The 18,993-nt window shown below is 35.9% G+C and overlaps 1 protein-coding gene across 6 annotated transcripts in view; it reads right to left on the bottom strand.

The window, feature by feature from the left end:
• Positions 1 to 9,492, bottom strand: part of cbwd (COBW domain containing) — a 67,974-nt gene extending 58,482 nt beyond the window's left edge. For 2 of the 6 annotated variants that reach the window (XM_028805348.2, XM_051929679.1), the window contains exons 1-4: positions 9,421 to 9,492; positions 8,353 to 8,469; positions 3,603 to 3,689; positions 396 to 492 (exon numbers count right to left, since the gene is read on the bottom strand). In XM_028805348.2, coding sequence (XP_028661181.1) covers positions 396 to 492; positions 3,603 to 3,689; positions 8,353 to 8,467 — 299 coding nt within the window. In that variant the 5' untranslated portion in view covers positions 8,468 to 8,469; positions 9,421 to 9,492. The other 4 variants (XM_028805350.2, XM_051929680.1, XM_051929681.1 and 1 more) reach the window with 4 other exon arrangements.
• Between the last annotated feature and the right edge of the window lie 9,501 nt (positions 9,493 to 18,993).

Genomic DNA, 18,993 nt, shown 5'->3' with positions numbered 1-18,993 from the left:
TGTACTCAATTACAATAATATAATAAAGACAAAAATATTAACATAGTTAAGGACAGGGCTTTTAATTTAAATCTGCATTTGCTACAATTATGCATGTACCTACTGTAATTTTTGTATTGACATTAAGTAATGCTTAAGTAAATGTAAGGAACATAGTATAGACCCAAGACAAAAATATTGATTATGCTGTAGCTTTTGTAAATTTTTTTCTGAGCAGTTTGACTTGTTTTTTTTAAAGAAGATAAAGTACAAATTGAACATATCAGTCCTGCAAAGCTACATTTGTAGATTTATTTTTGTTATATGTGCACTGTATGTTACTTTGAGGAATGAGGAATTAAACTTGCTAAAACAGTAAGTGAAGAAAATTAATATACCACATAAAATTAACTTACTTTACAGAGCAGCAAAGACAACCATTTCTGAGTTCAAGCCATTCTTCATAAAGTTCACCATCTTGACTTACTGCTAAAGACTTTTCAAGAGCACTACCTGGAAAATCGAATATACATATACTATAAGTTGGAACTACAGTATATGACTTCTTGTTTTACTAACATGGGTTTCTACAACTGCAATACTGATATACTGTTATCATGTACATTTTAAACTGTAAACAAAAGTAAATATGAAATTATAAACTAATTATATAATTTATGAGATAAATAATGCTACTACTCAATTTAGAAGAAATATTAGAGCCTAATAAAGGATCTAGGTAGGTTTATCCTCTTAATAAAATCCCTGTGTGCGTCCAGGTGTCCGTGTGCGTGTGTCTTCTGGTGAAGTGCGCATGCGTGGGGCACGGTGCGATGCGCAATATTACTGTCAGAGAAAATTACAGGCGTTTTATGGAAATACAAACCAGTAGTACTGCGAGAGGAAATTAAAGGTATACAATACAGTGATGCATATTACAGCCACATACAAGCCAGTATTACTGTCAGAGAAAATTAAAGGCATATTACCGACGCGCACGCCTGTATTATCGCCAGAGAAAATTAAAGGTATATTATGGACGTACAAGCCAGCAGACGTACAAGGCAGTATTACTGTCACAGAAAATTAAAGACACACAATACACGGCGGCAGCCCAAGAAGAACGGTCAGCTCAGCAAGTAAGCATTAACAAAAGAAAGGCTGAAAGACAAAGAAAAATACGACCAACAAACAAAATGAGATCAAGGTCCCTTGCCATTTAATATAGACTGTTCCTACTAATGTTTATGCACTACTGTTCTAGCGCCCGTTATTGTAACAGGCTTAATGACTAGTAATATATATAAAATGAGATTTTATGTTGACCGTGTGTCTAAGGAGTGAAATGAATAGTTTCAACATTTAAAAAGCATTTTTTACAAGCAGCAGTTCCTTGAATTTGGCAATTAAGAACTTTCTCTTTAGTTTGTGAGACTGATAGTTCTGAGCTTAAAAAATAGTAATTCCTGACATTAAATGGAATGATCTATAACACATTTTTCTGTTAAAACCACTTAATCCAATGAAGCAGGTGTGGAGCTAACACTCAGTCACTCTACTGAACAGTATTTTCCAAGGCATTGCTTTTTAAATCTTTTATTTTATAATCAAAACAGTTTACAGATTTCACAACAAAGTGAGTTGATTTATCATTGGGTAAAACTATAGTATTAATAATCTATCCATCCACTATAAAGCCCACTTAATCCTGTTAGCAGTAGGGGGCCGGCAGCATTAGGTGCAAGGTGAGAATAATCTTTAGAACATCTGTCCATTGCATGCCATGGTATTTATTGATAAGTACTAACAAAAATGCATGATAAGTTTTACTTATTTCCACTGTTTTTGTACTGTATGTAAATCTGTCTTCTATTTTAAAGCTTAACTAAACATTTCAGAAAATATTTATTTAAAATTAAAAACTAAGTCAGAAGATTTGAAGTGTTTTGTTTACTGTACATTTGATGAAAATGATATGGTAAGCACTAAAATGATACAACAAAATATTAAGAATACATTTTCTTATTCTGTTACATGGTTGTGTGGAGACATCCCTAGTAAAACTAAGCAAGAGGCAAAAACCATAATGATTTCCCATTAAAAGTTGTTATGACTTCCACTTAAATTCAAAGATGTTATACTGTAGTTAACTGGAGATTTATACAGCCATTTGTTTAAACAAGTGCTATCTGACTTCAATCTTCAGTGTGCTATGAGTTATATAATTAACTTTTTAAATAAAAGAAATGTGCTAGATTTAGTAGTAATTCCTTTGAGAATTCTGAAGACCTTCATTAGGTCCCCTCCTTCTCTGGTTACATTCCCTTAGCTTATCAGAGTAAGATATGCCCTTTAGTTCAAGGATACACATGGTTGCTCTTCTCTGAATAGTATCTAGAATTAACATGTATTTTAGTAGAATGAGAATGAAAAATACAGTACTACAGATGCAATCTCACTAGCATATTATTTACAATTTGACTTAACATTTTACTTTTTGCTAGCTTCTGTGCATTGTTGAGGTTGAGAAATTGTGCTTCAACAAAAAGGTCTTTTTCTAGAATTTCTGTTCTGCAGAACCAGAAATATTTATTTATAGTTGATGTTCTTTATTCCTAAATGTAGCAGTACACATTGTTCTACATCAAATTGCATTTTCAGATTTTTATCCTCCACTGAGGTTTGTCCAAGTCCGGTTGTTTTGCTACATTTTGTTTTATTTGCAATACCTGCAATTGTATGTCATCCACACATTTCACATATTTACTCTTTATTTACAAGGATTATTATACATTTATAAAGTAGAAGTCCAAACACATGTCCCTCATAAACTCAACTGATAACCTCATACTCATTGGCATTCTACCCTTATTTGTATACTCTTTGTATCTGTCCTGGCAAACAGCTTGAAATCAAAATCTGTAAATTGCCTCTTATGTTAAGATAGTCTTGCTACAGCATTAATTTTGTTGCTGAATAGTGTCAAAAGCTTTTCAGTTTTCTACATAAATTGTATGGTATCCTTTGTTTTTGTCTGCTGCTCCTGTTGCCTGTTCAAAATATATATCAGACTGGTCTGGAAGTATACTTCACTCATAAACCCTTTATGGTTGTTTTTTTATTGTCATAGAAGTGGCCTTGTAAGTAAGACTTAAGAGTTTTTAATAACTGAGATCAATTTTCTCTTCTTCTTGTAAACTACAGAACTTTTGCAACTTTACAGTTATCAAGTACTTCTTGAATCTAAAGTGATTCATGGAAATTGCCAACTAAACGTTTACAAATAACAACTTTAAATTTATTCACCAGTATTAGTAAAATCCCAACAGGCTCATGCTAGCATTCAACATACTTAATGAGTAGAGTAAGAGAAATGCATTTGAACTCAAAATTGCCATATTCACCACTGGAGGGAGCTCAAGCATGTTTTGTTGCAATCAGCATAAGTCAAACAAGAGATCAGACTTATAACAGAAAATACAGCAGCAACTTTGAAGATACAGTATGTCAGTTTACAAAGCAGAAAACATTTGAGTAATTAGTTTTGCATGACAAAATGTTAGGTTAAAAATGACTAACTTTTAACAGACATATTTTTTAGAAGCCGCTGCTAATCAACATACCTTCTCCAAACTCGTTTAGGATGACTGCAATTCTCTTGTTGTGTTGTTCTGTTAAAATATAATTTAACAGTGTTGTTTTTCCAGCTCCTAGGACAAAAATTGATAGTCAGTATATTTTAAGCAGTATAAAATATGTTCTGTATTTAGTTTTATTATAGAACAACATTCAGAGTAAAGTAAGAGTTAAATATCCAATCTGGTTTACGATAATATCCACAATGTGTAAAGTTACATAGGAATTCATTAACAACTGAACTTGAGTTTTTCTGTGAGGACAATATCAATACTTGTAAATGATATACCAAAAAAATATTTTCTCTGCTGTTTTACCTAAAGTGAAATAACTACAAAAGAATAACTTCAGAGGTATTCCTAAGGTTTTTTTCCCCAGATTTGTGCTTTTGCATATTCTGTGAATCCTCCTTTAAAATGTCTGTAAGAAACTGGATGAAAAGAAGATGTCCTCTTTGGTGCTGTAATAACACCTGAGTTACCAGTAAAGAGCACCTAACATTATAACAGAAAATACCCACTCAAGAAACCTTGTTAAGACATCATTATATTAAAGGGCAGATGGCTTAAAATCTTAGTGACTGAAGGGAAAGAGTTAATGTGTGCCTGTTGTATAGACAAAGGGAAGAAAGTTTTACAACAAATAAATGTCCAAATGCATTTCAAACCCAAATAGAAATATACATTTACATACATGTGTAACATGTTCATCGATGTTTGCAGCAACCTTTGAGTTATAGTCTTTACACTTTTCTGAACAAGTTTAGGTTATATGTGGATTGCACTGACTTGCTACGTTGTACAGGTTCGGCATTACATAACTCCCAGAGATGCCAGATTAGTGAGTTTGCAGATCACCAGTGGTTAATTTTGCATATACAGGCTTAGGTGGTGGCCAAAAAATTCCAGAATCTGTCAATAGCACAGGAGTAAGGTGTAGTTATCAACTATGCCACTAGGTGTTGCTTGCAATATAGTCTTGCTAATAAGTCTGCCAAGTGGCATGATGCTGAGTCGATCAAGATGCATATTTCTGACATTTTATTCAACAACTGTATGGGTAAATTCAGTGATTTTTTTTCACAAGCCGATAAAATCATAACAGGTTATATGGACAATTATGGACCAGCTCTGTGTGTAGAAAGACTTTCGTCTGAAGAAGAGGCAAAACCACAGTACTGGCTTTTTATTCTTGTTTTTCTGCAAACTATTTTTTTTTTTTGCTTATTTTCTATCAATTACATAATTGACGCCACAACTCTTTATGGTTTCCTTGCTTTTATATTACACATGGAACTGGCTAAGCTTCTTCAGGAAAGCATCCAGAAAGAAAACATCCTGAGAAGTGATATACTTTCACCATGGCAGCTACACACACCACTGTCGAGTTTTTTCAGATGTTCAACTTTACCTGTTATGAACAATATATGGTTTTTGCACTTTACAACATGAGAAGCACTTCCTTTATGCATTGGAATCATGGCTGGGGCTAAATGTGAGCATGTTATAACAGTAAATGCAGAAAAAAAAGTAGGAATGGCCAGCCAATGTTTACAAGATTAGACCAATGTGACTAAACTGGTAGCTGCAGGTTGATGCGCCAACCTGCCAAATTTGAAATTATGCTTGCAGAAATTATGTCCAAATTAGTGGTGGAACCGGATCACCGGTAGATGGATTAATGATGGTTATCTTGTACTGTTTTTTCAGTCTTTCCTGTAAATGAACAACAAAATTAAGAATCAGTCTCCTATCTACAAACTTGTTTACCTAATTCTTGGCAAACACGTAAGTATACACTCAGAGGAGTTCTGCTCAAGCCCAACCTCCTCCTGCCACAGTATTTAAAGGCTTATCAATATACTATACTGTATATTATGGCAACCTTTACACCTGTATTATATACTAATCAAATAGCGACATTTTTATATAGGCACATTATCTGCCATGAAGATTTTTTTTACCTTCAAATTCAATCACAAAATGGTGGTGGCTTTTCCATACAGGTGCATGATTGAAAAAAGTAAATACTTTTGACAGTTACACAATATACGTGGCAACTATTATTTGCCTTTGAAATACATCAATCCAAAAAGGTTAAAGGAGACTGATGCATTCTTTTAAAAAGACTATATTCTGTAATCTATATATACAGTAATAAATTTCTTTGTCTGTTAGAGCATTATACAAAAACTACCAAACCTATTTGAATAAAACTTTGCATTTATTTCCAGTATAATCTAACCTAGAATACAGACTAATATTTTCTATGTATAAATTTCTAGAGAAAAAGTTGCCATTTTTGCTGAACCTTTGTGTCTTTAACCTTAATATCTCCAGAATACGACATGATAGTGACATGATTTTTACTTCAAAAAATTTTGAAACAATAATCTAACAAAAATAGCAACAATTTCAGGTGTTTATGTTGAGTACAATAATTATTGAGAATTTTTAAATATTTAAGTGCATTGAAAAAAAATGTGATTTTTACATTAGCCTCTTTTAATGGTCGATCGTATCAAAATTTGTTCCATCTTTTCTGAATATTCATTTTATGACAAACAAAAAAAGATCATATTCAGTTTTTGTCTAAGTCAACTAATAAGTGAGCAGTTAACTCATTTGTGATGAGATCGTAGTTGTGCTGGAGTAATGAAAGTCTTCTGAGATGGAAGAAGTGAGTAGCGGAGGACATACTGGGGGATTCAGCAGGAGTGCTGCTCAGGGAAGAGAGTGTGTGTACTGCTCAACCCTCATTTGTCTCTTGGCAATTGAGTTGCATTTTGCAACTGTAGTGTACTCTACATGCTATATCAGTATTACTAATGAAGAATTGAGATAATTGTTGCTACTGTTGCTGCAAAATAACACCTATTTTTTTTTATATCTGGCACTTCACAGTAATATTTTACAAAGGCTTGACAAGCTCAGCACCACTAGATGCAAAATAATACTAAAAAATACATGGCTTTCTGCCATGATGAGGATGTCATAAATTTCAGTTCTGCTTTTTATTTATTTCACAGATGTAACATACATTTTATCACTCTTCCAGGCAAAGCTGGTTACAACAGTTAGTACTATATATAAAGCTGAAATTGTTTTTGTCTGTTATGCATATCCACATTGTTGAATTTATATACACCAGATTTTGTACAGAGTCTACATTTGTACAGGGGAAGACCACAGGCTATGTTTTGTTCTGGAAATTTTCCCCTTGAGAGACTTTATTTAGGGACCTCACATACAGTCATACACTTTATTGCAGAAGTCCTTCTGGAAGGCATTTTTGAAACTTGGCACAGGAATGCAAAGTTTCTTCTCATGGTGGAATTAGTCACTGTAATTTTTATTTGGGGCGAAGATTTTTTTTTTTTTTGGTTAATTTATTTAGTGACTGCACTTGCACTCTATTCCACCCTAGGCAGGATCAAGTACCCTTGCTAATATAAAATATGTAACAAAAGTAATGTCCATACTGCTTTCCACTTCCCTTATAATATCAATAAATATTGTCTAATTCAACAAGTTTAAATCCTAAATAATAAAAACTTCCTTAAAGCCTAAATAATAAAAACTTCCAAAATATCTTAAGGCTATTGATCATTCTTTCAATGGGTGCAAAATGCTGACTCCAAACTTATTTACAGTAAGTGTGAAAATGTTAAAACGTATCCACCCCCCATAAAATAAAGGCAAGTGATATAGAAGTTTATGGTTCCATGCCAGATACAAGTGTTATGCATGTATAGTCAAGCTGTCTTTATTTTATACACTGCTTCCTGTACTGTATATCATCTCCCCAATGTGCTTTATGTACCCTAGCGAGAAACAGGGACTGAATTTGTGCTTTGTTGAAGAAAGCATTACTAAACAGGCTATACTTTGTGTTAAATACTCAGGTTAATCAACATCGGAAAATGAAGTTACCCTGAAATGTAATACATCCATTTAAATCACTAAAAGGAGGAAAATGGTAAAAGAAACAAAAACTGTAAAAATCATCAAAGAAATGTTACATTAAAGCACTTGTGACTACACAGAAGATGATTTCTTTAGATAAAATTATCCTGAGTACCCAGAAGTGATTTTAAACATTCTGCAGATATTGATAATGCAACATGAGGTGCAAAAAGGAGAGAATTCCATCTGATTTGAAATCTTTTAAATACAGTTAGTAATATATGTTAGTTAGTACAGTTAGTAATATATGTTTATGTTTCTAATAAATCATTAATAAAGCAAGTATGTGATGTAACATGACACTTTACAGCAGATTCAAGGAATTCAAGTGCAAAATGAAAGTAATGCAACAGTTTATACCAGCATTTTGACCACAACAAAGAAAAAAGTTAACTTGATCATTTTGCATTCACACAATTGTTCAAAAGTAGAGTTTTAAGGATGAATAATTATTACTATCATTACTTGTTATTTGGCTGATGCCTTGATCCAAGGTGACTTAGATCATCTGAGAGGTACTGTACAATTGATTTCATTTCTTTTGTTTTTCTATATATAGCACAAACACGTGAAGTGCGTTGCTCATGACGATACAGTGTCAAGTAGTGGTATCTTAAGTTCAAATCCTTAACCACTACACCACACTGCCTGCCTAATTAACAATGCTAACTACTGAAATGACTGTGACAAGGGTCCATGTGGCAAATTCTTACTTCTGAAATTACTAATACATAAAACACACAAACAAAAATGAAAATGAGCTTGGCCATACCTAAATAACCAGTAATTATAGTGACGGGTATCTGACCAGGTTGGACTTGGATTTCTTTTTCAATAGGAATAAGTTCAGGGCAGTCTTCTTCTATTTCTAGTATGTTCCTCTCCATCGCTAAATAAGGAAATGGAAAAAGTGAGTTGAATTGCACTAAATACAGTATGTGCTGCACCGTTTTAAAAATGAAAACTATTGAAGATGATATAATCTATGTAAATGAAAAAGGCTGTTGAATTTCAATGTGCAGACCATTGTGAAAATAAGCAGCACCATTAGCTAAATGTCTAATTTTATTTTAGTTTTTTAATAAAAATAAAGCCACCCAAAATATCGTTCATTAGGTTGAATGCATTCATGTAGTCAAGTGATTCTAGTATCACAACATTAGCATGATTTTCATGAATTAATGGGACTTATTTTCACATTGTTCCACGATAACCAGGATAGAAGTGTAGCCACTCCCACTTTGATGTCATTTTTTAGCCTGATGATAGAATAAATAAATACATGTATAAACTTAAATTCGTATCAATGTTGTCAGGTTTATCCGGTTTAACAGCGTGTTTATTCATTCAGCCATGTGAGGAGTTGCGGGAACCAGTGCCCATCCCTTAAACATTTGGCACAAGTCAGGGACTAAAGGATGATTTACACTTTTGAGTTGAGCCTAACTCCGAAATGCGCGCCTGTGCAGACAGCGCACTCACTCACACATTGACCTTTCTCTCACGTCTTTCTGACGTGGTAAGAAATGTTTTGAAAACAACGGGGTAAACTTGAAAATTCCACGCAGGCACTACCTTGGTTTTGATTTGAACCCATGACTCTAACCACTGCGCCACTTTCTCGCCTTCTACTATTCTAGTATAGATTCCCACACATCATTTCGGGGAAATATAAAAGCAGACATCGTTGACAGAGTGGATTATGACGGTAACGTTGTTGTGAAACCAAGTAAGCCTGAAGTCGCTTCCAATTAAAAAAAAAAAAAAAAGATTTATCCAACACAGGCACCTTTGACAGTTATACACAAATACAAAACACGTACCACCCGCCGCTACTCACCACCCCAAACTTCTAGCAAGTAGCAAGCACCGTGCGCATCTTGGTGTTTCCTTATATTGTATCCTCCACTGAGCTTCGTGATATTTGGTTCCGAGCACAACAAGGACACAAGCGTAGCAACCAACGAGTCAAATCAGCAGATCTGGTTTGAAAGTGGACGAACGAATTGCAGCAGTGTCTGAACTCGCCATCGTTTTCATTACGAATATTTAGCTCTATTTGTGTGACATAATGTTTACAATGTTAGCTGTTGAACAGATAGTGCGAAGTGTTTTAAACAAAACTTCATCGTCGACTTTTCACTATTGTTACAAGAGGCACTGCATTCGCGCTGTCAAAGCTAAGTATAATGGACACGGGTGTCAAAGCGTTTTCTGAAAATGAGTGGTTAAATATATATTTTTTAAATATAAAACCCTCTGATTGTCTAACACGCCTTCCTTCATGGAATGAAGCAGCACTGAACGGGACGGCAGGCAAAATTTTGTCTTATGTTTAAAATGGAAACGTAATGGCTTTTTTAAACAAAAAAAACAATTTATGTACATAAATAAGTGCTTATTATAAATGTTGTCATTACTCACAGACATCACAAGGGATTTTATTTATTTACTTTGTTACAGTGTGTATGATATGATAAGCCCTTGGGAAGATTTTCCAGCCACTAAAATTCTTAATCTTTTGTCGGGGAGAAGTTAACGGATGGTATTCTCATAGGGTGACATGGTAGCGCTGCTTTACAAAAAGGAGACTGGGCTTTGCTTCCTCGGTGTTCCCTGTGCGGACATATCTCCCCTCATACTACGTGGGTTTACTTTAGGTGCTCCAGCTTCCTCCTACAGTCCAAAGACATGCAGGTTAGGTGAACTGGTATTGTTAAATGGGCCATAGTCTTTGTGGGTGTGTTCACCCTGTGATGGACTCGCGCCTTGTCCAAGGTATTCTGCCTTGTGCCCTATGATTGGTGGGACAGGCTCCAGGTGCCCCACGACCTGCCCCTGGATTAATGGGTTAGGAAGATGGATGGATGGCATTTTCATAGATAAGCAGATAGGTGTTTTTGAAATGTATAGCCACATACTTTAAGCCAAAAATCCATTGTCAAAAACAATCTTGACCTCTAAAATGAAAAAAGTTATTTTTCTTAATTTGATTGAGTTTTGTCTGTAAAGAGTCTTCCCTACAATTACTTAAGGTTGAGATGTTTCTCTATGTACAGTATGTGACATCCTTTATAGCACACCTGCTGTGATGTCACGGATCATGTACATCATGCACCTAACAACCACACTACATCATAGTGACCAGACACATAAAGTGGTAGCATCCATGAAACCTAAGCCAAAAAAAAAATTGCCCTTTAATGAATAGCATAATAAACTAATGTTTGCACCTATTGGTTTAAAATGTGACAGGACTTTGGTGGTGTTTGTACCATCCCCATCAATTAACAATGACTGTTTTTCTTGTATTACTCATCCAGTGGTTTAACTTGTTGACACAGTTAATTAAGGACATAACAGATGAAACATTATTTGGTTTGAAGAAAGGATTAGCCGAGTTTTGTTTGCACAAGTGTGAAAGTGAATAGTGTGTTATCTAATAGGATCTCCCAGGACAGTGTGTAACATAAATACTGGGCCCTGATGAACACCTTATATAACTTTAGATTATAACAATGGAGTGCTATTATTACATTCCTGAGGAAACTCTGAGTGATATACAGTAAGTATGAATTAAACCATGCAGAGACATTGCATGAAAACCCAGTGTATTTTTTAAGCCTGTGTATCAAAATAGAGTTGTCCATGGGGTTGGAGGCTGTGTTAATATTAAACCAACACCCACAATAAGAGGAGTGAAGTGGAGGAATGGATGAATTTTTACAGCAGGCAAAAATGATTTTGAAAAGCTTCATTTCTTTGTAGATTAGGCAGGAGAATCATTATAGCTGTTAGCAAGTTCATTACTTAGAAATCACCTGTTTCGTTCACTACACTGCTACTAAACCAATGAAACATTCTATTAATTTGGGTTTATGCTTGGTTGCTACTATTAAGACTGCCACTGGGGTTTTCATTTGTTTGGTCACATTTCAGATGCAGTGTTGTGCATGCACCATCATTTAAAGTGCAATCATGCTGAAGTCATGCACCTGCACTTATACAGTTAGGTCCATAAATATTTGGACAGAGACAACTTTTTTCTAATTTTGGTTCTGTACATTACCACAATGAATTTTAAATGAAACAACTCAGATGCAGTTGTAGTGCAGACTTTCAGGTTTAATTCAGTGGGGTGAACAAAACGATTACATAAAAATGTGAGGCAACTAAAGCATTTTTTAACACAATCCCTTCACTTCAGGGGCTCAAAAGTAATTGGACAAATTAAATAACTGGAAATAAAATGTTCATTTCTAATACTTGGTTGAAAACCCTTTGTTGGCAATGACAGCCTGAATTCTGGAGCTCATGGACATCACCAGGGATGCTGGGTTTCCTCCTTTTTAATGCTCTGCCAGGCCTTTACTGCAGCGGCTTTCAGTTGCTGTTTGTTTGTGGGCCTTTCTGTCTGAAGTTTAGTCTTCAACAAGTGAAATGCATGCTCATTTGGGTTAAGATCAGGTGACTGACTTGGCCATTCAAGAATTTTCCACTTCTTTGCTTTAATAAACTCCTGGGTTGCTTTGGCTGTATATTTTGGGTCATTGTCCATCTGTATCATGAAACGCCGCCCTATCAATTTGACTGCATTTATCTGGATTTGAGCAGACAGTATGTCTCTGAACACCTCAGAATTCATTCGGCTGCTTCTGTCCTCTGTCACATCATCAATAAACACTAGTGTCCCAGTGCCACTGGCAGCCATGCACGCCCAAGCCATCACACTGCCTCCACCGTGTTTTACAGATGATGTGGTATGCTTTGGATAATGAGCTGTTCCACGCCTTCTCCATACTTTTTTCTTGCCATCATTCTGGTAGAAGTTGATCTTGGTTTCTTCTGTCCAAAGAATGTTTTTCCAGAACTGTAGTGGCTTTTTTAGATGTTCTTTAGCAAAGTCCAATCTAGCCTTTCTATTCTTGAGGCTTATGAGTGGCTTGCACCTTGCAGTGCACCCTCTGTATTTACTTTCATGCAGTCTTCTCTTTATGGTAGACTTGGATATCGATACACCTACCCCCTGGAGAGTGTTGTTCACTTGGTTGGCTGTTGTGAAGGGGTTTCTTTTCACCATGGAAATGATTCTACGATCATCCACCACTATTGTCTTCCGTGGACGTCCAGGTCTTTTTGTGTTGCTGAGTTCACCAGTGCTTGCTTTCTTTCTCAGGATGTACCAAACTGTAGATTTTGCCACTCGTAATATTGTAGCAATTTCCCAGATGGGTTTTTTTCTGTTTTTGCAGCTTAAGGATGGCTTCTTTCACCTGCATGGAGAGCTCCTTTGACCGCATGTTGTCTGTTCACAGCAAATCTTCCACATGCAAGCACCACACCTCAAATCAACTCCAGGCCTTTTATCTGCTTAATTGATAATGACATAACGACGGACTTGCCCACACCTGCCCATGAAATAGCCTTTGAGTCAATTGTCCAATTACTTTTGAGCCCCTGAAATGAAGGGATTGTGTTAAAAAATGCTTTAGTTGCCTCACATGTTTATGCAATCGTTTTCTTCACCCCACTGAATTAAAGCTGAAAGTCTGCACTTCAACTGCATCGGAGTTGTTTCATTTAAAATTCATTGTGGTAATGTACAGAACCAAAATTAGAAAAAAGTTGTCTCTGTCCAAATATTTATGGACCTAACTGTATGTCTTATTCTTATTATTGGGAATTGGCAGTAGGTATCATTTTAATAATTAGTTATGTTTTCCAGTTCTATTATAAACTTAAAATTACCAAGTGTTGTACACCAAGAGAGATGTGATTTGACAATACTAAATCAGAATCTTATATTATCAATTTTATCATTAAAGAAATTTATTAAATCTGTGTTGCTAATGTTTGTAGGGATTTCCCAAAGCAGTTCATGTTTCCCATTTGTCAAATAAGCAAATGCTCTAAACAGCAATCAAGAATTATTTCTGTTTACACCTTATAAAAAACTTAATAAAAAACTGCAATTGGTCCAGTTGTACTTTTACTGTTTTAAACTAGGACTCATGACTGCATTATCCCTCTTCTCCTCTCCTCTCTCTGTATATGTACAGTATATAGTCGACCAAGAGGAATGCACAAGTCTAAACGAAATGTTCGGGTGGCAGCTGGACCACCCCATTCACTGAAATAATAAAGCTGAACAAAATAACAGGTGCATGATGGTGCTAAAAGAACTAAAAAATGGCAGAATCAGCCATTGGCTGAATTAAACAGGCTCTAAAGAGAAGTCAGACATCAAGGTTACAACTACGTCTGGCATGTTGCTCATCTCCTAAATAAGACGCCTTCTTCGGGGAGAGCCCTGCTGTTATAACTTATGGACCAGAAGGGGCAGGGTCAGTTGCCTTCAATGGGTGTCTTCTCAGAGCTGTTTGGTGGAAAAAGATACAGAAGTCTCAGCATTCATACCCCCGATGAACCCAGAAGATGACCCAGCTGTCCTCCACAATATATATGTAGTTACCATATCGCAATAATCTTTGCATTTATCAATAAACTTCATAATTCTGATTTTTAAAACAAGGGTGCTTCAGTTATCTTGATACAAGTCTAATGTAGGAGCCAAAACGGATTAGTTAAATAAGTTAAATTCTGTCTTTCCCATATTTTTATTTTGCCATTCTTGGGGTGGGCATGCTAATATTCTCTTCATTTCCCAACAAACTCCAACCTGGGCTACTTTGAGCCATTATGGAAATACTAGTTAGGAGATAAACATCATCAGGAATCAATCCCAGATTTCTTGGTTTAAGGACATGTGTGCTGATCTTCATGTCACCATCACAACTTTCATGGTGTTGTTTCTGAATTGATAGGATACACTGTTGTATTTCTTGCCAATTGTTCCAACCCTGAGCCACCCACAGAAGGTCAAAGGCAAATGTTTTATTTCAAAAATCTAAATTATGATAAGAAGTACCTGTGTGCCAGATTTTAATTCTGTGGCTTTTTAAGAACAAACAAACATGGATTGTGCTTTAAAGATTTAGAGACAAGGCAAACAACAATACATTAAGAAGTGTTTAAGAATAAGGCACACCAGTGAACATATTCCAGCTCCAGTTAACTTTATTTACAAAACAGTGCCTTTGGCAGTGTCTACATGAGAGTACTGAACCAGGCTGAAGTTCTGTATCTCATCTATAATCCAGGTCCTTGCAATCTGAATAGGCAGTTTCCTTTATGCCCTTAAAGGAGGTGCTTGCTCGCTCGTTTTTTTGTGGACACTTCCGGGTATGTCTTGCCTGAAAAACATTTTGCTTCTTCCTGAAAGGAAAGCAGAATGGGCTTTGAAGCATATATAGTCTTTATAACCCCTTGTAGTGGTCCCCCCCCCCCCCCCTCTTCTGAACCCATGCTGAGTGTTCAGAAAAAAAAATCCTTGCTTGGATCTCCCCAGTCACCCTTTTTATATAATAGGATAATATTTGCTATTTTCCAGTCCTTTGGAAATCTCCCCAGTGCACAGTGACTTTGTAAAATTATGCATCAAGGGTTTATATATGTATTCGCTAACCTCCTTAAGAACTTGAAATATTATCTGGTCCTGCAGATTTGTTTGATTTCAGCCTATTTAATCTAAACAGTACTTCTCCCTCTACAATTTCTTAATCACTCAGTACCTCCTCAGTAGTCCCTTCTATTGTCGGGAAATAATCCACTTCCTCACATGTGAAGACCTCAGAAAAATGTGAGTTTAGAGCATCTGCTATTTCACTGTCTGTATTTTTTAATTCCCCTTTACTATTCTACTATTGATACACTTTTACTATTATACTCCTGATGCACTCCACCTCCTCCTTGACTGTTCTTTTATTACTAAAACACTGAGAAAAGCCAAGCAAAATGACACCTTTTATTGGCTAACTAGAAAGATTACAATATGCAAGCTTTCGAGGCAACTCAGGCCCCTTCTTCAGGCAAGATGTAAAACACTGAAAAAATCTCTTTGGGTCATCTTTCGCCTTATCTGCTATATTCCTCTCTAACTGCCCTTTAGCTTGCCTAATATCCTTCTTAATGGTTGCCCTCTTGCCCTCATATGCCCTACGATTCACATTGGAGTTATTAGTCTTATATGTCTTGTTCATCTGTTTTTTCCTTTTCAGCTTCTTTTTCAACTCCTTATTAACTCTTTATACCCTCAATTGTATCCTGATTATCCAAAATACTAAATCTAGACAGGCTTCACCCCACGTTGGTGCTTTAACATACTGTGTTAAAAACAGTCACTGATTACTTCTAAAAACTCCTCTTGTGCTATGCTATTTACAAGGACAGCCCAGTTAATATTCGGATAGTTAAAGTCCCCCATGACTATAATATCCCCCTGCAACCTTGCTTTCTTAATGTTAGCAAAAAGATGTGCATTGAAATTATTGCCTGTATTGGGCAGTCTATTACACATTCCTAAAATAGTGCTTCTTCCCCTATAGCTTTCCAGACTAATCTAGATGTCCTCACCAAGATGGGGTTCTTCATCCAACTGAAGAGGACTTGTGTTTAATTTCTTTTTGACATAAACAGCAGCCCCACCTCCTTTTCTGTTCTGTCTGTCCTTCCTAAAAATGTAATATCCCTCTGTCAGTATTTCCAAACTTTTTTTGTGGTGGCACATTCTTTGTAATCAAAACCTCACAACGGCACACCACTATTCTACTAACCACAAAAACATTTTATCTCATACACATGCTCAACTATTTGAAGGGACGTGACTACCAGAGAAGCCGTTAAAAGATGGAGCTCTGATATAAGTGTTCACAGAAACAGCACTTAGTGAGCACTTTGTACGCATCCCCAGCTACTTTGTCCCTTTTTCCGTCCCCCTCTTCCTTAGAGGCAACTCGTATGCTCACGTTTCATTGGCCATATGAGACTTGCTGGCAACCACACACTCAGTCAGATGGACTCTAGCAGTCAGGAGATGTGACCAAAGTGCTCTAAGTGTTGTGACTGCAACATAGTGACCACAGAGCTGCTTTTATGCCAGTTTCTCCTGGTAGTTCTGTCTTGCTCTGACAGGTCTCGACCACCCGAGGAGCTTGTCCCTCTGAGGGTTTGACCCAGGTGTACTACACTATTATTTCCATGGCACACCTGGGTATCTCTCACGACACACCACTGTGCTGTGGCACAATGGTTGAAAAATACTGCTCTATGTTATTCTCATCTCCAACTTTGTGATTTAGCCAGATTTCTGCTATTGCTATAAAATCATAATTATGCTCCTCTACATACAACTCCAACTCACTTGTTTTATTTTTGATACTTCTAGCTTTTATTTTTGATACTTATAGAATTATGATTGGTTCAGAGACCATTCTGTACTATGCATGTCACACCATTGATTTAAGAATGGTATAAATTTGGTCACCTTGCCTTTACCTCTCTCTCTCACCATCTGGCCATGATGAGAAGACCATGATGAAGCCAACTGTTTCTCGGCAGCCATACTGAGACAGGCATGTATCCTGTTTCTATCCTTCTTTCAAAGGCCATGTGGTAGCAAAGCAAGATTGACTGAAGGTAAGACAAGAGCCACCAATGGAGGCAAGATTCACTGCTGCTTAGGCTGTAAGAGTATGGTTTTCCAATATTCACATATCATTCTGCTTCTTTAATATTTTTGGGCATTTTATTACTAATACATAATTAAATATGTAATATAACTCTTGCCTGTTTTTTTACTGTCTCATTGCCTGAGGTTACAGATGGATTTTAGACATTTTCTTAAGGTTTTCACAATAAAGAGTATAAAAGAGGACAATAGGATCACTATAGGACCTTAAACGTTTAAATAACATTTGTTTTTTGTTGGCCAATAAATAAAGCACAGTCTGACTCGTCTTACTGCTGTTGCACTTGTTAAACCTTGGACTTTGGTGGGTATTTTAAGTTTACTTCATTTGAAAGGTGCTTCAGACTGTAATATCAATTTTGCTTCTATTTCCTAGCAAAACTAAGTAGTTAGCCACTTTTACAGATTTTCAGTGAGCTACCTAACAAAATTATATTGGAAAAAATACCATTTTTAAGAAGCTGCATCTATACATAAAGCTACATACCTGGTTAGCAATTTGCGGACAATCTATGGAAACCTGTGTTCTCATTAATGGGTCAATATCAAGGCTCTGAGGCCAGAAAAATCCAGCTTCACTGCAAAGTGTAATCAAATCAGAGAAGTATATCAGAAAAAATTGAGCTGTTCTACATTTAATAGTTGGAAAGTGCAATCTCAGTGCCAGTCTACAGCAACAAGAGTACAGTATATGGTAGCATGTGTGACTGCAAGTCAGGAGCTTTGTAGCCTGAGTCCTGGTTTTATCCCTTTTATCTTGAGATTTTTTTATGTTTCATGGGCAAAAATACTGTATATATGTTGTAGACAAATAATTATCAGCAAAATTAGACTGTTTTACATTACTATCAAATTCTCATCAAATCAAAAATAGTGTCCCACTTAGTTCTGAAAAATGTAAGATACTGACACCATCCAGTCTTTACTTCAGTCCTGTAATAAAGCTTATATTTATTTTAGACTCACAGTGTTACCCATCTACAACTGGTTGAAGTCTAAATAATCAATATAGACCTCACAGTTAACATTTGCAGTGCACCACAAAATCCATACATCTCTGTTATATGCCATTTGGAATGGGATTCATAAAAGTAGTGCCAATGTTTGTGTTGCATTATCTATTGGAATGACAAATGCAATGCATTTTATTACTAAAAATGTTTGTGATGCAGACTGCTGTCAATGTCCTGCTCCACTGACAGACTGAGGAGATCGTTCCTCCCCCAAACTATGCGACTCTTCAATTCCACCCGGGGGGGTAAACGTTAACATCATACAAAGTTATTGTCTGTTTTAACCTGCATTATTATCAATCTTTAATTTAATATTATTTTTTTTGTATCAGTATGCTGCTGCTGGAGTATGTGAATTTCCCCTTGGGATTAATAAAGTATCTATCTAATTTAATCTAATCTGTTGAAATGACAGAGACATATCAACCAGAGAGACATACAGACAGACACTTGGACACTTACCCTTTATAAATGTTGTTACTTTATCATCAGGAAGCACAATAACATTTTTTGATTTCTATTGAAACTCCTTTATTTTGTGAATCAAACTGTAAATTGAAGAAATCAGAACTGTCCCTGTCTCTATATACTGTATTTCTGGCATTGTTCTTATTAGTTCACATGTCTGACTTGCTCCTGCACAAAATGATCACTCCTGTTCATAGGTCATTAGCATTCTGTAAATATCTCCGTTCCTGTATGTATGTACTTCATGATAGCTGTGTTATCCATTCCACAAGAAAAACAAAATGGCCTGCAGAATGTAAGCCGTAATTACTACTAGCATAAATACAGACGTTGAGCACATACCGTA

This window comes from Erpetoichthys calabaricus, chromosome 7 (assembly GCF_900747795.2).
Source record: "Erpetoichthys calabaricus chromosome 7, fErpCal1.3, whole genome shotgun sequence".
NCBI lineage: Eukaryota > Metazoa > Chordata > Cladistia > Polypteriformes > Polypteridae > Erpetoichthys > Erpetoichthys calabaricus.
The sequence above is the reverse complement of the archived record's forward strand: the minus strand, read 5'-3'. Positions and strand labels throughout refer to the sequence as shown.